The sequence below is a fragment of the Dipodomys ordii genome, unplaced genomic scaffold, assembly GCF_000151885.1.
Source record: "Dipodomys ordii isolate 6190 unplaced genomic scaffold, Dord_2.0 Scaffold22, whole genome shotgun sequence".
Lineage (NCBI taxonomy): Eukaryota > Metazoa > Chordata > Mammalia > Rodentia > Heteromyidae > Dipodomys > Dipodomys ordii.
Genome location: NW_012267238.1, coordinates 16,247,863 through 16,275,853, shown reverse-complemented (window position 1 = coordinate 16,275,853; position 27,991 = coordinate 16,247,863). Strand labels below are relative to the sequence as shown.

General features: G+C 37.6%; 1 protein-coding gene across 1 annotated transcript in view; it reads left to right on the top strand.

Moving 5' to 3' along the window:
- The window catches only part of Rab38 (RAB38, member RAS oncogene family), a 72,022-nt gene that overhangs the window by 12,307 nt on the left and 31,724 nt on the right, over positions 1 to 27,991 (top strand). Inside the window, exon 2 of the mRNA XM_013014032.1 lies at positions 9,531 to 9,811. Coding sequence (XP_012869486.1) covers positions 9,531 to 9,811 — 281 coding nt within the window. The remainder of the gene's footprint in view (positions 1 to 9,530; positions 9,812 to 27,991) is intronic.

Below are 27,991 nucleotides of genomic sequence, written 5' to 3'. Positions count from 1 at the left end.
ATGCTTGATAAGAAATGTACTCATTATCTCGCCCATGTAATTGTAACCCCTCTGTACAGTATTTTCACAATTAAAAAAATTAAAAAAAAAGAAAGTGAGTGAACTGGATTATAGATCTTGCTTTATCCAGAACTGTTTTCTCTGCTGGGGATCCCTTCAAATTTGAATCAATATTAATTGTTACTTCATTATGTATAGAATATTTGTATCGCTATTTCCATTTTGTCGTCTGTATGCTAGGCAGATGTGGTACATTGAGTAGTTGAATGATGGGCTCAAGGACTCTACAATGTAGCTAAGCGAAGTTTGCAGTGGATGAAAAGTAACACAAGGCGAGGCTGATGAAGTGGCCAAGTGAGTGGTATGGTCAGTTAGTGATATGGGAATATGCAAGAGGGAGGAGATAAAAATGAGGAGACAGATAATCATACAAAGTCTCCAGTTTAGCTTTGGCTACAAACTTGAAGACTGGCTAGGATTTGGTTAAGAGGAGAATAAGGAAGAAGGCATTTCCAATGGGAGTAGCATCACATACAGTCAGGGACTTAGCAAAGACAAAAACTTAGCAAAGCTTAGCAAGAAATAGATTAATAAACCCACACTTGAATATCAAGGTGTGCAACCTCACCAATCCATAGGAAGCCAAAGGGTAGGGTCATGAGTTCTTTTGTTAACATAGAAACAAAGTTGTCCATCTTAATTGTTTTGACTGCAATGTTAATTTTATTTATTTATTTATATTTTCTTCAGATAGTTTTACAAAGGGGTTTTCATTTAACATGTCAACTCAGATAGCAGTTCAATGTGAGCAGTCATCCCTTGGATCATTCTCTGCTGTCCCCCATTTAGCCCATCCCATCCATCTCCTCAGGTCTCCTAGCTCAGTTTTCATGTATGTACACTGAGTGTTATGGCTGTCTTCATTTGTAATCCCTCTTTGCACTCATCTGCCCCCATTCCACTGGTTAATCCCTATGTCTCTCATGAGACATTTTAGTTTCCTGATGTTGAACTGCCTAATAATTGTTCAAGGGGCTTATATTATGGAATCACACCCCTACTTATGCTATCCTTTAGTCAATGTATTTATTTGTATGGCCCTGTTTTGTTTTCAACTATGTTTATATTTTCTAAGAGCCTTCCTGGAAAATTCAATCTCAATCCTGGACCAGCTAAGATTTTTTTAGGTGTTTGTTCTTGTACCTCAAGAAACAGAAACAACGCTTTCTGATATCCTTGATCTCTTTTTCTGCCAATATCAACACTTTACATGCAACTAATTGAATGTACCAGTATGATCCAAAATGTGATAAGGAATTTCATGCAAAGAAATAGTCATGCAATCTCAGGTAAATCATAACAGGAGACTTATAATAAGAAAGATGAGACAGTAGCAATGATTTCTTTTAAAAAATGATGTGTTTTATTTATTTTAAAACATTGGGGTTGGAGAAGTATATTTATTTTTCATAAAATGATACAAATGCATACATTGGAATTGAAGGCAGTGTTTTTGTGGCAGAAGAGAATGTGAAAGGAATAATGTCTCAGCACAATTTTTGATGTTGGTCAGATTAAATCAAATGAACTGACCAATAAACCATAAATGAGAGATATTATTATGATTATGATGTGACCCCTGTACTTCTACATGATCTAAGTTTTTTTACTTAATCCAATATTTGTATATTCATGCTACCACTTACAATTTAAAACTGTAAAGAATAGTTTAAATTATTTTGAATCTGGCTTGGCTCACACTGCATATTAGCAGTCCATCCTCTAGTTGCTGCCGTGGATCACTGGAAGTGTGTCATTAGGGAAATGACAAGGGCACATGCTGTGGAAGGTTCATTTGATAGTGATTCATAGCAAATAACGAACAACCAAGTTAAATCTTTCATTTGAACTTCCGTGGAACTTCTGATTCACTTTTCCAACTGCCAACATAACATTTATCCTAACATAAATCATAAACCTAGCGTGTCAGAATTCTCATTTACCTCTTCACACCTCACTTTCTCACCAGACTTGAGTATCCTGTTGTCCTCTACATATCAACTAATGACAGCCCAATATTTCCAGGTTTTCAGACTCCTCTAGGAACCATATATGAATCATCTCATCTTCTGTAACCCACCTACTATCTGCAACTCCAAAATGTGGCCAGTAAACCAACCAGTCTCCACTATATTCACCATGTCTACGTTGGTCCAAACCATGATCATCTTTGGCTTGGATTATTACAATCCCTTCCTCAGTAGTCACTTCACTTCCTAATGTAGCAGCCATCTCTTTAGCTGATGTCTCTCATCTGCTTATAATCCTTGAGTACTTCCTTCTCTCACCCAGAATTAATTGCCAAATCCAGAATGGTTAGAAAGTGCCAATAGTTTGGATTCTGTGATCATTCTGTGCTAATCTGCCCCTTGTGCATTTTTCTTTACTCAAACCAATTTTCTTATAATTCTTCAAACACTTGCCCAACACATATGTACCTCAGAATATGTTCACACACCACCTTCTCACTTTAAAACCTTCTTCAAGATAGTCATGGAGACCATTGCTCTTTGTTGAAACCATGTCCTCTTAGTAAGGGTTTCCTAGTTCCTCTGCCCCCAACACTGCATACTCTTTCCTCTTTTCCTGCCTTATTTATCCCCATAATACTTTTTTACCAATTAGTATTTACTATAGTATTCTTACCAGTAGTGTCAAGCCACTTTTCTACCAACGGCCTTTTGGATATTTATAACATTATTTGTGGGCCATCCAAAATTATCGATACAGATAGGCTGAGGGAAGCCAATGAGAGCCATAAGAATTATCCATGTCTCACATGCCATGCAGCAAATTATTTTGCAGGCTTTATGCATCTAACAGTCTAGACATTCCTCACCTTTGCTATACCTGCTTTGTTGTTTACTGTTTGCCTCTTTCCCATAGACTGTTATAGGTGTTACAAAAAAAGTATTACTTATAGTACAGTAAATTGATTCACAGTGATTATTTCTTTCAAATGAGGATGATGACAAAAGCATCATATTGTAGTTAGAATCCTTTTAATTTTCTCCATAAATGAACATCTACTTTTTTTTTCTGGGAATGAAAGTTAAAGTCCTGTAGGTGAGTGCTTATTAGTAGCTTATGAATATTCGATGATGTATTTTAAAAGAAGAAGCCTTGCTATCAATTTATTTCCTTCATAATAGCTTGAGCTTTAACTCCAAAATATTAGGAAATTAGCTGTGAAGTTTTACAACATTAAAATATGGCTCTCCAGGATATTCAGAGTCTGGTAGAGACTACAATGTGAATCCACACTGTGATGAGTGCTCATGGTGTAGAGAAAATGACACGTGAGGTCTCAAAGGACCTCAGCTCTCAGATTGGCCATGACTGAACAGATGTAGTGAGTTTCAGAGCCCAATGGGAGGACCCTTAGGAGATGTCCCTGAACTGAGTAGGAGGAGAAACAAAGAGGGATTCACAATTTTGGGACACAGGTGTCAGTGACAAGGAAAACCAGAGAGTTAATACAGGTTGTTTTTAGGAAGAAGCCAAAGTATTCCAATGTAGCTTGGCTTTGAACTTTGAAGAAAGTAACTAGACATGAGGTTTCTAAAAGTGTTTGGAGCCAAAAGATATCAAATCTTACATGCAGTATTAATGAAAATGTCTTTTTAAAAAAAAGTTAGTATGAGAAGCTAAAATAGAGCCAAACAATGGAAAGAATTACCTATTGAATATGGATTATAATGAAAATAGAAGTCATATGATTGGGATGTGTTAATATCATCCAGAGTGCTTAAAATACAAATTCCTTGGCCTCACACAAACTGTACCAAATAAGAATCTACCCAGACCAGGAGTGTTGGTGTGTATGTGTGTGTGTGTGTGTGTGTGTGCGTGTGCGTGCATGCCAGTCCTGGAGCTTTATCTCAAGACCTGGCCACTAGTCCTGAATTTAGTTGGTCAATGCTAGCATTCTACCACTTGAGCCCTAGCTCCACTTGTAGCTTTTTGGTGGTTAATTAGAGGTGCTGTCCTGCCTGGGCTTATATAGAGATCCACAAATCTAAGCTTCCTGAGTAGCTATGATTATAGGTTTGAACCACTGGTACTTGGCCAGGAGTGGGTATTTTATAAACACTACAGATGGGTTTTTAAAAAGTTTCCTGATGACAACTATCTGAGGATATGTACATAAAAACATAGATATAGACACATATGCATATATATAAATCTATGTGTTTATTTGTGATGGTACCAGAGTTTTAACTCTGGGCCTCATGCTCACTCTGCTGGTACTCTCTTACTTGAGCCACACCACCAGCCCCATTTTTGCTGGTTATTTTGGATGAAGTCTTGGGGAATTTTCTCTCTGGAATGGCTTTGAGCTGTGATTCCCTAGATCTCAGAGCCTTTGTAATCCTAGCAATGCCAATGGACAGAGGCACTTCTAATGACATAAGATGTTAGAGATTCTGTGGGTGAGGGAATGAGGAATGAGTTGGAAGGTGACCTAAAGGTACCATTGTGGATGATAGTGTTGATGCTATCCTGAACTAGACTGTGGGACAAAGGAGAAGTGAGTGGTGTTGAATTTTAATTTTATTCCCTTGTGTTCTGAGAGAATGCAGGACATAATTTAAATGTTTCTGAATTTGGACAAATTTGCTTTGTGACCTAAAATGTAGTCTATTTTGGAAAATGTTCCATGTGCTGCTGAGAAGAACATGTATTCTGATGCTGCTGGATGAAGTATTCAGTAGATGTCTGTTAAGTCTAGTGGATCTATACAGTTGTTTAAGTCTGAGGTTTCTCTGTTGAGTTTTTGCTGGGTTGACCTATCCAGAGGGGATAGTGGTGTGTTAAAGTCCCCAACAAATAATGTCTTTGGAGCTATGTGTGATTTTAGGGAAAGTAATGTTTCTTGGATAAAATTTGGGTGCTCCATTATTTGGTGAATACATATTTAGAACTATAATACCCTCCTGAAGGAGAGATCCCTTAATTAGTATGTAATGACCTTTATCTCTTCTCACTAATTTTAATTTGAAGTCTATTTTCTCTAATATTAGGATTGCAACTCCTACCTGTTTATGGGGGCCGTTTGCTTGGTAGATTTTATTCTAGGCTTTCACTTTCAGAATGTTTGTTTTTGTGGGCAAGATGTGTCTGTTGCAGGACTAACCCAGATGCCCCTCAGTAGATGCTACACACACACACACACACACACAAACACACACACACACATATGAATTCTATGCCTCCATCAGAAAGAATGATACTACCCTATTTGTTAGGAAATGGAAAGACGTGGAAAAAATTATATTAAGTGAAGTAAGCCAAGCCCAAAGAAACATAGATTCCATGGTTACCCTTATCTGCAATAACTAGTATATGTCTAGGACAAACAGAAGAGGTCAAAAGCTATGTACATATGACCATGCAACCTGATGCTAAGTGGAATGAACCCCAAGATAGGGACACAAGAGGTTTTATCTTTCTTGCTTTACTTCTTAATGTACTTACAATATACTATGTGCTTTTTTGTTTCTTTTGTATGTTCTTCCTCCATGGTACAATCCCTGTTGTCACTGTATTTGAGTCTGGTGCCCTGTATCTTGTATATGTATTTTTCTAATTTGGGGAGGGGATGGGAAATAACAAAATGCTGAAATAAAGACACAGGATGATCCATTGTAACAATGAGATGTACAAGACAGTATGCTGCAGGGTGAGGGGGTGGTGGTGGAAGAGGGGCGGGAGGAATTGGGGAGGGCGGGAGGAAAGGTACAGTAGGGGAAATATAAAGGAAGGTGTAGCAATGCTCAATAGGAAATGAACTCATTACCTTGCTCAAGTAACTGTAACCCCTCTGTACAGTATCTTTACAGTAAAAATACATATTTAAAAAAAAGAAGTGAGTGGTGGGGAACAGAATGCCTGCTTGTAGAAGAGGGGGTTCCCTGATGCATGATGGATTGATTTAGGAGACCCCTTCCAGCTCCTTTATTTCACTCATGGAAACTGTGGCTCAGCATGGTGACATCCAATGCTAGCTGGTTCGGGTCAGAGTGGTAAAAGAAAGTGTCAAGGCTCATAGCATATTTTGTTTCTTGCCATTGGTCTGGTGCATGTGGAGAAGATTCACTGCTTGGTTGTTCTTACTGAGAACATCTACAGAGTAGTAATTATGAACTGAAAATGTTGTTAAGTGCATATTATGGCAATGATGTGTTGTGTGCTTTCAGCTCGGGCTTTAATACTAAGTGGACCATTTCAGGCTGTTGGGAAAGAGGGTTGTGGTTCAATTTAATACAACAAGAGGCCTTAGACATCAGTCACATCAACTTTATTTAACACATAAGAAAACAGACTCAGGGATAGAGGCACATTGTCTTAAGGCTGTTCTGATTTGTTCCAGTCTTGCTTATAATTAAGATCCCTGGTCTTCTAACTCATCAGGCTTGTGCTTTCTTCTTCTTTTTTTAACTGGTATGGTTAGGTGTTCTTTTATTTGCATTCATTCTATTTGTGACATGATCCAAATTAGTGACTTCCTTCCTTTTTTTGTTTTTTTTTTTTTGTTTTATTGTCAAGGTGGTATACAGAGGGGTTACAGTTACATAAAAGTAATAAGGGCATTTCTTGTCAAACTTGTTACCCTCTCCCTCATTTGTCTCCTACTTTCCCTCCCCGCAACCCTCTCCCCCCAAGTTTAAAGTTCATTTCCAACACATTGTCTTGTGAGTATCTCTGTTGCATTGGTTCCCTTTTTGTCCTTTGTCTCACCATTCTGTTGTTCCCCTTCCTTTCTCTAATTCAGATAAATGTATATAAAATACCAGGGTACCAAAATCAAATATAGTGCCTACAGGGAATATACCATTAGGGGGAAGAACATACAAAACTAACAAGAAACCACATAGTATATTAAAAACAACAATGAAGAAAAAACCCTTGTGTCCAGGTCTTGGCCATGAGCTTATCCAGGTGGTTCTGGCAGCCATTGGATTGTCTTCCATGATTCAGTTGATTGCTTTGACACTAACACCTATCAAAGCTAGACACTGAACCCAGAACCATATCCACACTGCGTGGGTGTGTTTAGAAACAAAGAGAAGTACACTGTGGTGAACTGGCTGTTTTCAGCATTAATTTCCAGGTTCCTTCTGAATAAAACTCCTACATATTTCCACATAAAGCACAGAGCCTGGCCTCAATAAAAATGTGTTGAATATGTAATATCATGCCAAAAGGTGTTCCTCTTGAAAATAAATTTGCCTAGGATGAATTGTACAGGTCTCATTCTGCCCAAGTGTAGGCACTTACTAAGAGTCACATGGTTTGTACTCTTTTAATAAGAACCAGCAGAGAGGGCTGTCAGCTGACTAAGGAAGGATATAATGTGAGTGCTAGAAATACTCTGATCTGAATGTGACCCCTGGCTGGAATGCCACAAATATAAACTGTCCAAGTGGGCTGGCCCAGTGACCTCCCTTTACAAAGGTCTTTTCTTTCTAGAAATCAGCAGTCCTGTCCTTTTGTATCAGACCTGATACACATATACTTGCAATCTCATGCACATGCACACATTTTCCTCTAGAATCGCTATGGAAAGACTCAGTTGCTTTTTCTGCCATCTTAAAATGACGCTTTGCTAGTAGTAAAATGTAAAATCTTTATTCTTAAAAACTGCCTACTCTACTCTGAAAACCTCTGGACAAGCAGATTACTGAATAACCCATGACTCTGCCCTTTATCTGATTAGATTGCTAACAGAGATCACAAGACATCTTTTAAGAAGCTGGAGGCCTTTGGAGTTCTGAATGATCACAGAGGGCTTTCTTCCCTGAGCTTCCTCAAATGTCATGGCCCACCCAGGACAGTATCAAAGGGGACCACTTTTTCATCAGACACTAACAAAAGAAAAAGAATTAAAACTCCCTATGGGAAAATGAAAGTTTATATGTGGGTTATAAGTCATGTGGAGAGTTTTCTTTTTTACCACCTTCTATCACTGACTAGATGAGTATGAGATTTTTTAAAAATGTTTTTGTGGCATAACCTATGTAAGAAATGTTTTAGAATTGTGCTGGCTGGTAAAACTCTCTTCTTTTCAGTGACACATGTTTAAAACCACCAATACTAGCTGTAGCTATTCAGACATTTTCACTAATTGTTCAGGGACTCTGCATTTCTTTGATCTCAGTGTAATGCACAATCAATAAAAAACTGTGTGGTAATTTATATTAAAATTTACCAGCCATCAAAATTTGTTCTTAAAATTTTGATACATTTTTCTTAGAGGCTATATGAACTTATATTTTCTAATGTGCACCCTAGGCTCCACATTTTTTCTTTCCAAGAAATAAAGTAAAACTTTGTTTTAATTTATATAATTGGAAAAAACCTTTAATATTAATAAACATCCAAATAAGAATTAAAAACTTATGGTTACATGCTACTAGAGTTTGGGTTCTGGAAATATATATCTAATCTTAATTAGTTTCTGTCATTGGTGGTCACTAGTAGAGCTGGAAGTAATAGGATTCTTTTTATTTTTATTTTTGCCAGTGCTAAGATTTGAACTCAGGATCTCACATTTACTAGAATTGTTCTTTACCATTTGAGTTGCACAACCAGCTATGCTTCTTCTGGTTATTTTGAAAATGGAGTCTCATGCTCTTTTTTTGCTTGGATTTGGCTCCAGTCTCAGCATCCCAAGTAGCTAGAGTTATAAGCATAAGCTGCTGGTGCCCAATTTTTTAATTTACTTTTGATACTCAGCTGAAATTCTTAAAATTTTTTTGTTATAAACCATAGTCTGAACCTCTAATTTCACAACCTAGATTTTATTTCTACTATATTTTGGTACCATGAATAAAACAAAATGAAAACTTAAATTTTGAGCAGTTCTAAGGTATTGTGTGCTTTATGTGTGTTAATTCCATTCTCTCTTTTTGGATCTTTATATTTGCATATGTTAATATTTTAAAAGATTTTCATTTTTAATCACTGTATCCCAGGTTTGAAGAACACTGCTCAATATGATATCCTCTCTGAACTCTAGTACAAGAGTGAGTGAGGTGGTCTCAGTTCTTAAGTAGAGACTAACATTGTGTTATCTGATACAGTAGCCATGAGCCACCTGTGACTAACCATATGCCATGCAGGTAGCTAGTGTGGTCCAGAAATTGAATTCAAAATTTTATTTCATTTCAATTAATTAAGATGGAAATAGCCTCAAATGAATAGTGGGATACAGTATTAGTGCATTATTAATAAATTATATGGCACACAGTACTTTATCAGTACATGTTTGTTAAATGAAAGAATTTACTTCTGGACCCAAAGAAGAAGAGAAAGTCTATGGGATTGTATATTTAAATTACTCTTTATAGATTAGCAATGAAACTCTTTTCTAAGTGACCTGCTTATCCTGGTGGCTTCATGAAGTTACAATATATAAATCAGTCTCTGATTTTAATACGTTTTTATTTATTTATTTTTGGTTCTAGGTCAAGAAAGGTTCGGAAACATGACAAGAGTCTATTACCGAGAGGCTATGGGCGCGTTTATTGTCTTCGATGTCACCAGGCCAGCCACATTTGAAGCAGTGGTAAAGTGGAAAAATGATTTGGACTCGAAATTAACTCTGCCTAATGGCAAACCAGTTTCAGTGGTTTTACTGGCTAACAAATGTGACCAGGGCAAGGATGTGCTTATAAACAATGGCCTCAAGATGGACCAGTTCTGCAAGGAGCATGGCTTCGTAGGATGGTTTGAAACATCAGCTAAGGTAATGTGACCATTAAGGGCTAAGCTTATTATAGGCAAGATTCACAAAGAAAATACATCATTGACATCATCAGAATGATAATGTGTCTGTGTAATGATTTATCACTCTTAAATTGTTTAAGTTCTTTCTTATGTCAAGGCAATGAATGAGAAGTTCAGGAATTACTAACTACTGTCACTACTATCTGTGACTAAGCCTTTTTCTATTTTTTCTTCCTTTCTTTCTTCCTTTCTTTCTCTTTCTTTCTTCCTTTCTTTCTCTTTCTTCCTTTCTTCCTTCCTTTCTTTCTTTCTTCCTTCCTTCCTTCCTTCCTTCCTTCCTTCCTTCCTTCCTTCCTTTCTTTCTTTCTTTCTTTCTTTCTTTCTTTCCTTCCTTTCTTTCTTTCTTTCTTTCTTTCTTTCTTTCTTTCTTTCTTTCTTTCCTTCCTTTCTTTCTTTCTTTCTTTCTTTCTTTCTTTCTTTCTTTCTTTCTTTCTTTCTTTCTTTCTTTCTTTCTTTCTTTCTTTCTTTCCTTCGTGCTGATTCTGAGGCCTGAACTCAGGGCTTGAGTGTTTTTCTTGTTTGTTTGTTTGTTTTGTTTTTACTCAAGGGTGGTGCTCTGTTTACCATTTGAACCACAGGTTCACTTCTTGCTGTTTGGTGGTTAACTGGAGATAAGAGTCTAATGGATTTTACTGCCTAGTCTCATTTTGAACTTTGATTTTTAGATCTCAGTCTCCTATGAAGCTAGGATTAGAGGAGTGAGCCAATTCTCATCTTTGGAAAGTTCCTAGAAGATTTTTCTTCATTCAGAAGCTCTCGTGTTCTAACATGCCATTTCCTCTCATTTCCTTTTTGAGTTCTTTATTTCCAATATTTCTTCAGATTCTTACCTTGGGTTAGTAAATAATTACCATTTTTGAATTTTTTTCAGGTTTTTGTCCCTCTGAAAGATTTGCTGTGATAAAGAGAAATAGAAATAGCAAAACTGAGATGAGGTTACATTACAGAAAAATATGACACAGTTTTAGTATCAGATTTTCTTTCTGTGATGTTAGCCTAGATGTTGTTTTTAAGACCAAGATGGGAGTTAATTCATACCATCTCCTCTTTCCCTTAGGTGAACATAAAGCATCAAGATTTTACATTTGATTCAAATTGCTTTCTTTCAAGAAAGAGTCACTGTGCAGTCTAGAAGCTAGATAGAGGAGGGAAAGAAGACCATCCTGGAGAACTTCTTTTCTCCATTGATTGTTTTATAGTTAAGGGCAAACTACACTGTATGCTGTACATGAGGAAGGAAATCTTCCATTATTCATTAATTCAATATGTATCATAGAATATATGTCACATGCTAGTCAAGCATTCTAGGCATTGAGAGTTTATATATTTATAGAACAGAACCCTGACATCTTGGATAAAAACAATACAACATAAATAAAATGTAGAATATGTTTCTTAGTGATTAAATGTTAGCAAGCAAAAAGGGAAAGAAAGGAAGAGCTTTATGGGTTATGGGAAAGACGGAAATTTCTTCTAGGTTCAAAAACCTTCTCAACCTTTTACCCCCATTTTGTTCTGACATTCTTTTTTCCTTCATAGCAATGTCAAACTCTATGTTTTAGACCATGATTTCATTAACATTAAGCCTAGCTGACACTTACACTTAGGTATTAGATTTCTAATCCTTTAAATCTCTGCTTCTGTGTCTTTGAAGAGAATCTGTGTGGTACAGGAGGGGGACTGAGGAGTTGATAGCAGGATCAAGAGAGTATAAGACTTCATTGTAGAAGATAGAACAGCATCCAGCACATGTTCCCTCTAAACATCCAACAATGAAGCATGTCTTTCAGAGTATCTTAATGAAATTGGCTTGCCTGGGCTAGGATTACATTCTGTCAATTTGTAAGCTGAGGAATAACACTATAGCATTGACAAAGTGGAGTGTCAAGTCATTTGAAACACTTTTCAAAGATCTGTATGGTTTCACTGTCTATACTTGGCTCTGATGTACATAACTGTATCGTTGGAGAATCCATTTAGCCTTTTTGTTTTTTTTTCTTTTTCTAATCTTTCTAACTGACTGCCAACTGACTGCCAACTTCTTGAATGCAGCATTAAGAATTATGAAATTTGGGCCCAAATCAAATAATCTTCCATTTCACTAGAAATGGAAATATTTGGGACATTCCTTCTTTGGTTGCATTTAGGATCAGAGAATATTTCCCACCAAAAGCTTTCTCTTAGAAAGGGAATCTGTGAATGATTAGAGAACTCTTGAGCATTATGTTAATCAGACTGGTGATGAATATCTGATTTCCTTTTATTCTTGTCTAATGACCCAAATCACATCCTCCAACTTTGTTTCCATGGACAGATCTTCTGTAAACCTTGTGAATAACATCATTATCATCATAACCTAGCCTGCTCTGTGTCTGAGACTCATAGAGTGTTAGATGAGTTGTCATTGACACGATCCACATTCTGCCATGGTCCCCACTACTAAGGAAGACTTACATTCTTACTTTGCCATTACCAACAGTAACTTACCATTGAGGGTTTTCATGCTTACCACTGTTGTCTATTACTGTTATTTCACCATAGTAAAATTAAAAAAAAAACTAACAATTAAATGTATTCTGGTATACTTCAGTTTTTTTTTACTTCATCTCTTCAATATTAAAAACAAAGCAAAGAGAAAACAATCTTTTCTAACTCAATTTTTTGATGTATCAACTTCACATTATTTTCCTTTTTCTATTGTATTTCTGGGAATGTTACCTGTGGATTCTCCAGGTAATCTATAATTTGGGTTATCATATACCTTAATTTGTCCAAACCAGCCCTGGTTTGTATATATACTGTCCTAGCAAAACCATTTTTTATTGTGAAAATACCATACAGAGGAGTTACAATTACATGGGCAAGATAATGAGTACATTTCTTATCAAGCACTGTTGCCTCCTCCTTTGTTTTCCCTTCCTATCCCTTCCCATCTCCACCCCCACCATTGCCCGCCCCCCCATAGCAAAACTATTAATAACATCTTTTCCTATTTTTAATTTGTGATTTAGATTTATATGGTCAGCCTATAGATTGGGAGTTCAACTCATTTTACATAAGATGCATATTTAATATATTCCTATAACCAAATTTGGTCTTTATATTATGGGTTGTGACAGAGTTGTCTTTTTAAGTTGAGGAGTGTGCTTTCTAATGTATCTTCGAAGTTTGGAGTCCATCTCATGGGCTGATTGGGCTGTATACCTAATAACCAATTTACTGGTGCACACTTGGTGCCTGTGCCCTGAATCTTGACTATATACAACTTTTGGGTTTTGCTCTCTAACCTTACCCACCTTCTAGACTTGTAACCTCTCTCCCTCTCCCTCTCTCCCTCTTCCTCCTCCTTCTACTGCTCCTCCTCCACCTCCCTCTCCTTCCCCCTCTTTCTCTCTCTCTCTCTGTTATTGCACTATGTATCCATAGCCCATCTTATGGTCTGTGTTTCACTGTCTATACCTGATTCTGATACATATAACAACTAAATATTATTGGAAGAATGTGTTTAGCCTTTTTGTTTTGTTTCATCTTTTTTTTTTTTTTTTGTTGGTTGTGTGGGGGGGGGGTCTGGTTGTGGGGCCTGAACTCTGGGCCTGGGCGCTGTCCCTCAGTTCTTCAGATGGCTAGCACTCGTCACTTGAACCACAGCACCACTTCCGGCTTTTTCTGCTTATGTGGTGCTGAAGAATTGAACCCAGGGCCTCATGCACGTGAGGCAAGCGTTCTACCGCTGAGCCACCTTCCCAGCCCCTGTTTCATCTTTTTCGTTCCACTGCATCTTGCTTTCAGAGTGTAAGGCTTTGGGCATGGATGCTTTCAAGAATTGGACACCAGAGCAATGCCAGTGTCGGGAAATAATGGAGCAAGCTATACCTTTTCAATAGTGGGGATAAGAATCCAATTCAGAAGAAGAACATATGTGCCTGCTCTTGCTTCTTCATACTCAAGTTCTATTCCTGGTACATTTCTTTGGGCATTTCTATACTGTTTATAGTGGTATTTTTAGGCCCACCTTCTCTCAGTGTTTTAAGAGCAATGGGTACTCTGGGAAAAAGCTTTCTTACATTAAATTATACTGTTTTGGTCTCTGCCCTGAGTCTAAAAGGAAAGATGTCCATGTGTATTCTTCTGCTGAGAAAATGAAAAATTGAGTTCTCACTGAGATATTATTAGACTTTTTAAAAAATGGATTACACACTATGGTGTTTTCTGGCTCTCTAGCTGCTCTTAACTACATTTATTATCTTTTGGGAATTTCTAGTTACTAGCATAGAAAGAACCCATAAAATTTTGTGCTTTTGCCTCCTTTGGAACTAGTGCACAGGCATATGACCTAGATTCCATTAATTGTATAGATTTGGAAGTGAGCAACTCTATGTAAAAGGTGAAATACAGAATTCATTTCTCTGGGAAAGGAGTGGCAGAGAAAGTGTCTAGCAAACAGAATCATTAATAGACCCAAGAACATGTTGAGTTGAGTTGCTTAAGAGTTTCAAATGTAACAGACCTATTGCCTTGTGGTAGCTAAGAGTAATTTCCTCCTTAGGACATTTATTTCTACATTTTTATTTTATTTTTTTATTTAAATTCAATTTTATTTTCTATTATCTTTAGGTATTCTACAAAAGTGTTTTAATTCAATTTATGAGTATCATGTATCTTTTAAAAATATTATTCCAGGGCTGGGAAGGTAGCTCAGTGGTAGAGCGCTTGCCTTGCATGCATGGGTTCGATTCCTCAGCACCATATAAACAGAAAAAAAAAAACCAGAAGTGGCGCTGTGGCTCAAGTGGTAGAGCACTAGCCTTGAGCTGAAGAGCTGAGGGACAGCGCCCAGGCCCAGAGTTCAAGCCCCACGACTGAACCCCCCAAAAAGAATATTATTCCAATGACTTTATTAACTTAATTGAAATGGATCAGTTAATTCTCAAAAAAAAACAAACTACTAAAGTCCACCCAATAGGAGATAATAATATGGTTTATCTTTATATTAATTTAAATTAAAAGTTAAATCTTGTAATTTAAAAATCTCAGAAAATCTCAGGCCTAGCTGTGTTTATTGTTGACATGAACTTTTCCAGAAATTAGAAGAGGTGTGTATATTTTCACAATATTTATATGAGGTGACTATTACTCTGATGCCCAAACTAAATGATGGCTTGAAAAAAATTACAGATGAAAGTTTTCCTTGAAAATTGGTAAAAATGCTCCTAATGCTTCCAACTAGAACCTAGCAGTTTATAAAATAGTACCATGTGTCTTGATGCATGTCACCATACTGTCTGAACTCAAGGTCTTGTCATTACTACGCTAGGTGTTTAAGCTATGGCTCTGTCCTTTTTGCCTTTGTTTAGTTCTCAGATAGGGTCACACACTTTTTTCCAAGACTAGTTTCAGACTACAATTTTTTTTGTCTCTCCTTTTGTATAGCTATCACCACCAAAGGCCATGGAAGATGGAAGATTCCATCTAGATATCTCTGAACTCTACTGAGCATGCCTTGAGTAAACGCCTATTTAACCAGCCAGCATTAGCTTCTGTACCTTACATATGAGAATGTAGATTGCAATACATGGTCCAGTACATGTGAAAAAACCAAGTAAAACCATCACTTTCCTTGCTGAAGGTCTTCATAACCCTTTAATATTCTAATTACACTCTTTATTTTTAGTAATAATACTGACTATGCTTCTTTTTTGTTGTTATCTATAAGCTTTGTGTGATTTTTTTTTGTGGGGGGTCCGGTCATGGGGCCTGAACTCTGGGCCTGGGCGCTGTCGCTCAGCTCTTCAGCTCAAGGCTAGCACTCTACCACTTGAGCCACAGCGCCACTTCCGGCTTTTTTTTTTCTGCTTATGTGGTGCTGAGGAATCGAACCCAGGGCCTCAAGCATGCAAGGCAAGTGCTCTACACTGAGCTCCTTCCCAGCCCCTTTGTGTGATTTTTTTAAAAAAATTTTTTGTCTATTACTATTAAGTAGTTTTACAAAGGGTTTCAATTCCAGGAGTCAGTTTATGAGTGCAATGCATTTTGGTTAATGTCACCCCTTCTGTGCAAATATTATTTGTTCTCTCCTTAATGTGCAAATATTATTATGTGAACAAATTTAACTGTTAGCATAACTCTGTAAAGTAGACCTTATATTGTATTATTTTAAAGAAAGAAAAGGATGAAGCCTGAGTCTGTATCAACTTATTTCTTTGATTATAACATAAATTATTTATTCCTTTTTATGTTACAATTTTAAAATCAAGATGTGCCCTGTAGTCAGTGTAGACTTCTAAAGTGTTGATGTAGTTTACAAATGTTGTCACATTTTGTTTTTTACTGTCTTCTCCAAACACCATGTAGTAGTTCCTAAACACTTTGGCCATGTTGAACATTGGGAACTACATGAAGTATGAAAATGCTGGCTTAGAATTCTTTGGTAAAAGGAAACTTAGCTGTGTTTCATTAAATTTAGTGAGCTTTTCTTTCTTTCTTTTTTTGGGGGGGTCCGGTCGTGGGGCCTGAACTCTAGGCCTGGGTGCTGTCCCTCAGCTCTTCAGCTCAAGGCTAGCACTCTACTACCTGAACCACAGCGCCACTTCTGGCTTTTTTTTTTCCTGCTTATGTGGTGCTGAGGAATCAAATCCAGGGCCTCAAGCATGCAAGGCAAGCGCTCTACCACTAAGCCACCCTCCCAGCCCTGAGCTTTTCTTTTTATAATTGTTTTCTCAATTACTGTGAGATCTGAAATACATAGCAGTTAAAAATCAGCTGGTTTTCTGGAAGCTGCTTGAGGAATACTATCACACATCATTTATTTTATAGGCTTCTAGAAAATACATGGTTATAAAATGTAATGCACAAATGGAAAATGCATAGATAATTGCACTTGGAATGGGTAAATAGCTATTCGGGTGCCTTTTTATTGTGTCGAGCATAGTATATTATTTTGAAATCTTTTTATATTTGAATTGAGTAGTAGGTCATGTCTGATTATTTCCCATTTTTGAATGTAGAGGTATGAAAAAATTTGTGATGGTCATTTGTGCATTTATTTATTGATTAGCACAGTTTGTGTTAAGGTCCTTTTGCTTCTGGACCTGTGCTGTGAGTATATACTAAGCCCAATTTTGTGTTCTTTTCCTACCTGGTCCTGTGGAAAGTACATATTCAGATTTTAAGCATCCATTTCCAGTGTTCAGATGTGTTGTAGGATGTAGTAACAAGTAACTCCACTGACCTTATTGTCCATAACATAGTTAACCTTGTATTTTTTAGCCAGTCTAGTTACAGGCATAGAACATAGAAGCATAAAAAGAAGAGTCCAATCTGAGATTTTAAAACCAGAGCAAGTTAGAAGGTATAATTTAGCAATATGGCTGTGTTTAATCATTGTGACCAGCTCACATAATCACCACCAGTCTGTAGTACAACTATTTGAATCATTACTTCTGACAGGTTCTAAATGTCCTACATGAAAAATGAAAATCTTTTCCTGACTTTAAGAATAGTTTAAGCACAAGAGTCTTAAATTCAAGCTACTCATCTGCTTAAGCACCATTATGAACTAATAATAGCACTTTTAAAAACCTTTAGTTAATTAGTTCTCTAAAGATTTTCTAGGTCTATGCTCACAATTTACTAGTTAATCAGAGATCCAACTATGACCAAGACATTGCAAGAGAGCAATTGATCATCAGAGGGTGTCACTGTAGCTTCTGCTCTGCCTGGCTCATGTTTTCATAATTTAGAAGTCAGATCCTGTCTGTCTTATGCTTGGACTATCAAAGTAACTCATCCTCAGACTTTAATTGGAGAAGTTTCTTCTATAGACTAGTGAAAACCCAACCTCCTATGGGACCATTTTATTTTGTCACTACCTTGTTCAAGAGTCTTTCATAGGCTACAATTTTTTTTCTTTTTTTTTTGTGAAATACTGGTGCTTGAACTCAGGGTATTATGCTTTCACATAACTTTTTCACTCAAGGCTGGCACTCTACCATTTGAGCCACAGTGCCATTTCTGGCCTTTTACTATTTAATTGGAGATAAGAAGCTCACAGACTCTTCTGCCTGGGCTCAACAAGCTTGAGCCACCAGTGGCCAACACCAGCCCTATTTTCAACTGATTAAAATGTGGCCAGCTTAGAATAAGCTGCCACCTATGGCCTACTAGCCAAATATTGCCCTCTCCCTGTATTGCACATAACATTTTATTGGAACACAGCTGTTCTCACTGGTTTTCATGTTATTGTTGGCTACCATCTACTTTAGCTAAAAAGCTGCATCAGAGCCCTATAAAACCTGAACTATTTTTCATCCATTTTTACGGTTGACACTGATGTTTTAAAATAATAGCATCTCTTTAGCCAAGACCTCTTAGTGGCTTTATCTATATTATTCCACCATCAAATCAAGCTTACAGGGAAGATGTTGTTATCTTTCCACTTTCCAAATAAGAAGATTAAAGTTTAACTTAGAAAGTATGGATGTCATATGTAGTAGAGGCTTTATACAGTATAGCTACTCATTCACCACATTGTACTACATTGCAGCTGTCTCTTAAATGGCCTTATTATATATAATACATACTCATGTATGTATTGCCACATGGTAGACTGGGGACTGGGAAGGACAGATAAATAAAATATGGTCGGGCTGGGAAGATTGGCACTTGCCTTGCATGCTTGATGCCCTGGGTTCGGTTCCTCAGCACCACATAAGCATATATGGTTCAGGAAGGTGTTGGTGGCTCATACCTCAGGAGGCTGAGATCTGAGAATAATAGTTCAAAGCCAGCTCAGGGAGGAAAGTACATGACAGTCTTATCTCCAATTAACCACTAAAAAGATCAGAAATGGAGTTGTGGTTCAAGTGGTAGAGCACTAGCCTTGAAAACAAAAGCTTGGCGACAGCATCAAGGCTCAGGACTGGCATACACAATAAAAATACGGTCTTGGCTTCTAGAAGTTTAAAGTCTAATCAGAGACACAGAGGTGACAATAATGATATAACTTAGAGGAAAGACTAATTCTGGCTAATGACTACAGAGGTTTCAGTCTAGGATTCCTTGATTCCATTGCATGAGGGCTGAGGTGAGACCCAATATCATGATAGTCATGACAATAAACAGGTGATAGAGAAAAACTTTCTACAATCAGGAAGGAGGAAGGGAGATGGAGGAGGGGCAGGGGTCTGGTGGTATCTTTCCCGGGCATGCCCTACTTCAAGTAAGCCACATCTCAGTAATGTCATCATATTATTAATGCATGACTGGATCAATCCATTGATGACTTCACCTCCTTCAGAATATAATCACTTCCCGATATTCCCAATAGACACACTGAACACTGCTACACTAGAGACAAAGCTTTCAATACATGAGCTTTTTTTTTTTTTCCAGAAGTAGGAGTGCATTTCAGATCAAAAGGAAGAAATGGTTGAAACAACAGTTTCCCTAGATTTGTTGAGGGAGCTGAAGAAGGAGGGGCTTTTTCACATGGACATTTTCTCTAGCCGTTGGTGAACACCTGTGCTTTCTTCATCATTGTATTTATTTCCATGGTATTTTTCCTATATAGGATTCATAAGGTAGTTGATATTTTTGTGGTATAAATTCCCTGGCTTTAGAAGAAGGGAATCTTTAGAAATCAAACACTAATAGACTCAAGGGTAAGCCTCCCTTTCTGATATCTCTTCCTTCCCAGGGACTCATGGGAACAAACCTGGAGACAATTAAGACAAGTCTTGTGCCCACACATCCAAAGAGAAAAGAGTAAGGTTCACAGGGCATGCAGAATTTTTTAAATATTGTTTTCATTATTAATTATGATCTTAATAAGAGGTCATTTTTGCTCATCTCACCAGGGATGGCAATGTTTAGAGATACGTTTGATGTCACGATTGGTTGAGTCTATATTTTATCAACATAAAATTAGGAGAGGCCGGGACCCTATCTTTAACACCCTATCATGCACAGCTTATATCCACTCCATTCCTACTCTTGACAAAGAATTATTTAGCCTAAAGGGCAATAGTTCTTCTTTTGGGAAATCCTAGGTACCATGCCTTATGTTTGAGTATTCCAAATTACCTAAAGAAAAGGCACTAGTTATAAAAGAGTCATTGCTACCTACTAATTGTTTGCCTCTTAAATAAAAACAAATAGTTACCCTTTGATTTTTGTAGTTTTACCAAGAAACTATCTGTAAGGTAAATTAAATATACTAGGTTTGAGTAGTTAGCTGATAGAGCACCCCATCCTATTCAGGCAGGAAAAGACGATTATTTACCCCACTGCTGCCCCCACCGTGCATGGTAGCGAGGCATGGCAGAAAGGGGTGACCCACCCCCAAGCCAGGACCTATCTAGGTTGGGACAGGAAGAGGTGTGGCTGGGTGGAGGAAAGGTGTGGCCATACTGGATCCAGATGGGACCTCAGGGCCTAGGACCCTGCTAAGGTCAGATGGGAAGCACATGACCAGAAGTGGCCCAGAACGTGACATAGTAGGAGGGGGAGGTGACTGCATCCAGGTGTGCCAGTTACCTAGGTAACATAGATACTGGGCAGAAACTTAGCCAAGAGGTAGGGAGGTATCTGCACAGGGCCTGCGTGGCCCAAAGCAGACCTTATACTATTCAGTCTTGAGATCTGGCTTCTAAAGTCTATTGAGAATTCTCACTCTGAAGTGTGTATGCTAAGGAACCTGAGTCTATGCTCAGCAGAACTTTGCTTTCTCTGTTTCCCATATACTTTATATCAGCCTCAGTGCACTTGAATTTTTTTCAGGATTCTGTTATTTCTTACCTCGATGCCTTTGCATGGTCTTGTTTCTGCTTAGAATAGCCTTCCCCTTCCATCTCGGCCTTTGGAAGAAATCCTGCAAGTTTTTCAAGTCTATGGTACTTCCTACCCAAAGGTTTTGTTCTGTCCATCACAGCCCTGCTTCTGATGAGTGGTCATTGCCTAGAGGTGAAGTCGCACTGTAGACACCTCTGAGTGGCTGCATTCTTCTGCCCTCAGAAAAATAAACTACACCTCGATGGATACCAGGAGCTAGGATCACTGTGGGGTTCAGAACTGGAGAACATTCAATAGAAACATGGTGCTCTGGCAGAGATAGAAAGTATGGGTCTTTGATCATATAGATTGCCTCTGCAACAAGACTGTGTAGTTTTGGATATGTTCCTACATCACAACAAACATCTTTTTATTGGGTAATACTTCATCATATTATTGTAAGATGATAATCATAATCATAATCATAAAATGCCTAGCAGGTAGTTCATATACAATAAATTCCAAAATATAAATAAATAAATAAAATAAATAAATTCCAAAAAATAATACTCATGTTGGCAATAATTGCACACATTCAAGCTCCTGGTGCTTGAATTGCTAAGTCTTCTAAAATGGAATCTTCAGAAAAATCTCTTGCAAGAGAAGATTCTTGAAGGGAATTATTTATTAGCTAGTCAAGAATTTCTCATTGGAGTAGATTATCAGGAATAGAAAGGAGCGAGTTCAGAGCTCTTGTAAGCAAAATTCCTTCCTCAGTTTAGTTTGCAAATACCTGTGGAGGGTTGCTTCATTGCTCCCCAGGTTTTTCCTTTGAGAGTGACCATGTACACTTGTGAATGATCTTCATAGCAGTGTGTTGCTTTTTGCTTAGTGTGGGAAAGAATCAAAGCTATAAAATGGTGAGCTCATGTAGCAGAAGATTGGAGACTGAGGAAAGGAAAGTATGAGCTCTACCCTGATGGTAGATGAGTTGTTCAGAAGAAGGTAATGAGTTCCCTGTTGCCATGTAAGAGAGGAAGCTAGGTGAGGGGGAGTCACAATGAAGTCTTTGTAAGATCTCTATCTTTGCACTTTTTGTTATTTCCCTGCTCCTATTATAATTCTTTCAAAAAAAAGACCGATGCATTGCTTTTTTTTCTGTAATATCAAGGACTAAAGTTGCTCCTCAGGCTCTATCCTGCTTCCAACATCACCTGAAATACAGAAAAGGTCTATGTAAAAGTGTAAGTGATAAGAAATCAGGAAATCAGGTAGAGTTCTGGGGCATTTGCTTGGGCACATTTGGGTACGAAGTATGACTAGATTAGTAGACTGTGTCTCCTACCCCCAGATCCAGGAAGTGATTAAAGTACATCCAGATTCTACCCTCAGAGTCAATTTTGGGCTTGGATCTCTACCTCTAGCCATAACTTTCCCTTCCAACTAGACATTCACTTTTCTTCTTCATCTTTGCCTTCATACTATCCAGATAATACCTCAAACCTATCAAATCAGCTCATCAGCATCTTTGCAAATGTGGTGATCTGGCTTGGACACCTTACACACACACACACACACACACACACACACACTTAAATCAGACACCATATACTTGTGTTACATCTTTGCAAATGTGGTGATCTGACTTGGACACCTTACACACACACACACACACACACACACACACACACACACACACCCTAAACCAGACACCATATACTTGTGTTACCCATCCTTCTGAAACTCCTCTTTCCAGAGCATGGAAAACTCTTTGCCCCTTCAATACTACCTCTACTTCATCTTTCTCTTGATTTCAAGTTTATGCAAAACTAAGGCCAGAAGGAATCTCTTTTTGGCCCTTGTATTATTCCTGACTGTAACAAGCTTCCTACCTTCCTGCACCATCTTTTACTATTCCTTAAGATTCAATTTGATCACCATCCATGACTGACATCTGATAGCCACTTCTCTCCCTTACTAAGCTTGTCTCTCTTTCTTCTTCTCTCCCTGTCTCCATCCCTCCTCTCCTTCCTTCCTCCCTGACTGCCTGCCTGTCTGTCTTTGCTTCAATTTAGGACCAGGGGACTCTCCCTTAGGTTTTTCACTCAAGGCTGGTGCTTTACCACTTGAACTGTACCCCCATTTCTGGATTTTTACTGGTTAGTTGGAGATAAGAGTCTTGCATATTTTTCTGCCTGGGCTTGTTTTGAACCTAGATCCTAAGATCTTCACCATCTGAGTAGCTGGGATTACTGGTGTGAGCCACTGGCACCTGGCCTAAAAATGTTTCTTAGTGGGCCTGGCCATTGCACTATAGTTCATGTGCTCCTTGTCATCCCCAGCAGAGTGGCTAGCACTGAGAGTTCAGCTGGTCAGTGTTTATCAATAGAAGAGGCTCATTTGCTACACTCTTTCATGGATCTGTTCAGAAGAGTCTTTTACTGTATTATTCTCTCCTCTGCTCTTGCTGGGATATTCCTATCCTTAGAGAGCCCTGTGGAAGCAGAAAAATTAAATTACTGCTGTATTTCCCAAAAGGACGCTACATTATGTAACTCCTTTCTTTCAGACAGCTCTCTAGATACTGCACAGCCAGGAGACCAGTGCTCTGCTGTGGAGAGGGAAATAGAGAAGTGAAGCGAAAGTGAGGGATGCAGCCACCCTCACTAATGCCCTCAGACCTTGACTGGGAGCTGCATGTTCTTTTCTTCGTAAGGCCACACAGCTCCCCATAAGAATTTAATATTGGACTGCAGATTTGATTATTCAATCAAGTCCACCTTTCCATTCCAGGACCAGAGTTTTGCAGCTTTGCTCTTGATGGAATTCTCAAACTTTTGTTTTACATGTTTCTTATTTGTTTCTGCTAGTGTCATTTCAGCTGCACACACTCCCTGTCACATTTGTCTTTTCTTTTTTTAACTAATAAAGAAACACCATTGAAAGATCAAAGGGAGTGGGGAGATAGAATGGATGGAAGAAGGATGGGTAAATACAGTGACAACATTCAGTGTACATATGTGAATATGGAGCCAGGGTAATCCTGAGATGATGGATGGGTTTGGGACAGTTGGGGCTGAACATTGGAGGCAGTGACATTGATCAAGATGCATTGTACTCATAAATTGATATATTGAATTGAATCCTCCTTGTAAAATCACTTAAAGATAATTAAAATAAATTAAAAAATAAAAGGCAAGTCTTCCAGGAGGATGTTTTTGGTGATTTTCAATGGAGATAACAAACTGAAGCTTCAGGTCTAGTCCAATGAGAGTGGTTCTTGTGATTTGGGGCCACGTAAGGTGCTAGTTTAATTGCCATAGATGATGGAAGGGGATCAGAGTGTATTGGTTAAGATGTATTTTGTTAGATTTGATTCATATGTCTATTTAACTCATTCATTCCTGGAGCCTTTCTCAAATTTGTTCAGGTAAGACTTTGCTGAGGACCAAGGCACTGGTAATAGTGGACATAGTTTCTTTGCATTAAAGTTCCCCAATCTTCTGGAGAAAACCCACAAAACTACAGTATAAAGCTTCATAAAACCCAGCCAGCTCTCTAAAAGAGGAGCTAGAAGGAAAAGCTGTTACATTGAGATATGAATCAGCTTCCTCGAGGCTTGGCTGGCATCACTAAGAAAAAGAGAAGCTGCAAGAAAGACTCAGGGGACCACAAAGAAGAATTATTTTAATGGATGTTGTGCAGTGGGGTCTTAGGAATCACACTTAGGAACCCGTAGGTTTTATAAAACAGACAGGTTTTTTTTGTCTTTATTCTAAAATATCTAAGTAAGAACTTGACACTACTACTGTATGCATAACATTTCCTGTGAGTCCCCAGAAAATTCTTAGGGAAATGCCATGAAGACAGAAGTGAAAATTTAAATTAATAATGTACATACTTTTTCTCTCTTTTTTAGCCTAAGGTTTCCTTTAAATGTTTTTCTGGTACTGGGACTTAAACTCTAAGCCTTGTGCTTTTGCTCAGCCTTTTTTTTTTTTTTTACCATGGTTGGGACTCTACCACTTGAGCTATGCCTTCACTTCATTTCACTCTTTGCTGATTGATTATTTGGAGATAAGAGTCTCCCTGAGGGGGCTGGGAAGGTGGCTCAGTGGTAGAGGACTTGCCTTGCATGCCTGAGGCCCTGGGTTCGATTCCTCAGCACCACATAAGCAAAAAAAAAAAAAAAAAAAAGAGTCTCCCTGAGAATCTCTCTTATGGGCCTAAGCTGGCTCCAAATCTTGATTTTTCAGCCCTCACCATCCTGAGTAGCTAGGATTATAGTCATGAGCCACAGATACCCAGCCTTTTTTGAGTTTCTTGAGGAGTCTCACTATGTATCCCAGGCTAACTAGAACTCACAATTTTCCTGATTTGGCTTTCCAAATGTTAAGAGTACAGGTGTGCCACTACACTCAACAATACATACTTGCTCATAACTAGATCTTGCCCTGTGTGATTATTTCATTTTAATTATTTCTCACAAAACCATGTGAAATAGACACTCCATTATTATAACTATTCTACATAATAAAATGTTGAAGTTTAGATAGTTTAAAAGATTTGCTCATGACTATATGATTAGCAAGTGGCAGAATTAGGTTTCAAACCCAGCTTTCTCTATTCAGATATTTCATTTTTTTCTCATTCCATATGTCTAATGTGTTTAGATTATAGTGTTCCATTACTTTTTCATGATTTAAGAAGTTTAGATATACCCATTCATAACCTGCCATGCTAAATGAGGGTTTAACTTACTTATTCATTCACTCATTCATTTTTACCTGCATGGACTTGAATTCAGAACCTCACACTCTCCTGTTGTTTAGGGCTGGTGCTTTACCACTTGAGATTTAATTCTACCTCTATCTTGTCTGGTGGTTAATTGAAAATAAGTATCTTCTGGGTTTGTCTACCACACTCCTTGGCCTCTTGAGTCACTAGGATTACAGGTATGAATTACCTTGCCTTGCTTTTAACTTTTCCACAAGATCACATCTTGCTAATAGAGTTCTATCAATGCTGTTATTCATACCAGAAAATATTATTCCCTTAAGTAATTTGCCATTTGTATTTATCCTCTATGAAATTTTATTCCTAATGTTCTTTAAAATTTCTCCATTAAATGATCCATTATCTTAAGAACAATTTTGTTCTGGTAGTCACCATGCCTGATTTCTCTGTTTTTTTAAAATCCAATGTTTTTTTGAATGTGCTGCACATGTAGCACAGTGTTGCAAGCCTAGTCTTTGCTGTTCTGCTGTGTGTAATTGCCTGCTTTCTCCCTAGCTCCTTATTCTATGTCTTTAGTTTGCTGAAACACAGCATTCTACAATTTCTTGAAAAAAGCTGCATGGGTGCCTCTGAGCCCTTGATATCTTCAAGTATGTGTTTTCTAAGCCTTACACAATTTTAGTTCTCTGGATGGGGACAGAATTCTAAGTTTAAAGTGATTTCTCCTAGCTTGAAGGTATTGAGCCACATTGCATTTAGTGTTGCTCTCTAGAGATTTTATCTAATTCTGATTCTTAGGTTTTTGTAGGAAAAGTTTCCATTGTCTCTTTTGTTTGCAATCATCTCTATTCCTGGTCAATGCCCGATGGACCATTCTTCATTTCTTTTTCTGGATTCTGTGAACTCTTTCAACTTAGAAACTCACATTGTGAAAAATACTATGTCTTTGATAATTTTCTACCTTTTATTATTTGTTGTTACTGTCATTCTTCAAGACCCCCTGACTTGCAACTATATCTGTAAATCCAGATGTTTTTCCACACAGTTCCATCACTTTTTAATTTTTATTTTATTCTGAGAATTTCTTTTTAAAAATTATATATATATAATGTTATTCATAGTGAGAATGTAAATATGACATATGTGTCAATGACATTTTTGTAAAGTGATAGTTTTATTGAAGGTAGAACAATAGCATATGTTCTCAGGGTTATTTATTTTTGAGCCATTTTTATAGTGATATGATATTTTCCCTCTGTTTTATTATCTTTAAGTAACTGGACAAGGGAGGTGTCATTTAAAAAAGCAGCATATGAATACAATGCATCTTGATTTGTACCATCCCCTTCAGTTGACAATCTCATCCCAGTTTCACCTAACCCTGCCTTACATTTTGTGGTATATACAATGAATTTTTTACTGCATTCCTCCCCTCTCCTTTGCAAGTACCCATTTCTTGGTGCTAATTTTGTTGGACTTTAACTTAATCTTTCTAAAAATGTGTACTAATTAAGCTCTCTACAGTGTCTATTATAATTCAGTTAATTCATTTGTAACCTCTTGCATACCACTCAGAGTGTTTACTTATAGATTTATGGGCACATTCTCTCTACCACTAACAGAAAAACATGCAATCTTGGTTTCTCTAGGTCTGTCTTCAGTTAATATAATCCTAAGTCTTTCCATTTTCTTATGAATGGTACTGTATCATTTTTTCTAATGGATGGTAAAGTTCCATTGTGTGTGTGTGTGTGTGTACATTACCAGTGTTTCCTGTTGGCCTCATTCCCACAGCATTTGTTATTGTTATTTTTCATGATAATGGCCATTCTAACCTGGGTAAGGTGGAGTCTCAGTGTTGTTTTGATTTGCATTGCCTTTATGGCCAGAGATGTTCTTGTGTCTGTTGGCCATTTTTATTTCTTCTTCTGAGAAGTCTCTCTTTAAGTCTTTAGTCTATTTATTAATTGAATTTGTTGTTTCCCTGATAGTTTAATTTTTTGAGCTGTGTGTATTTCTGAGACTTTGTTTTTGAATCTTTTATATAATGTTTAGCTGGAATTTTGAAGAGCTTGTTTCTGTTGTTGGTGTCTTTGAGTTTCATGCCTCTAAAAATATTTCTATTAATGCACATTAATTGTACAAAAATTTTATTATATTACCATACACACATAATGTACTTGGGTCATATTTACCTCCTGTGTTACTCTTTATTATCCTTCTTGCCCCTTTTTATGATGTTTTATGAGTTTGATGATTCTCTTTTCATTATAGACATATTATGTAATTTGATTCATTCCAATCCCTGTCTTTCCTCTCCCCAGTCCCACTGATTTCTATCCCAATAGCCCCTCTTTTATACTGCCATATCTTTTAGTTATTGTTTTGGCATATGAGAAAAAATAAGGTAGTTTATTCATGAATTTACTTGAGGTATCTATGCCTAGCTGTTTGTGTTCTATGTGGAAGAATGAAGAAGAAATGGGGATGACATCTCTATTCTGACTTTCAAACCATCCTTCTCAACTCAACTGCCCTTGCTATGAAATTCTTGGCATCCTCTGCATCTATGGACATAGATGTAGTACCTATCTCATTGTCCCCATCTCCCTCTATGGAACCTTTGTTACTCATT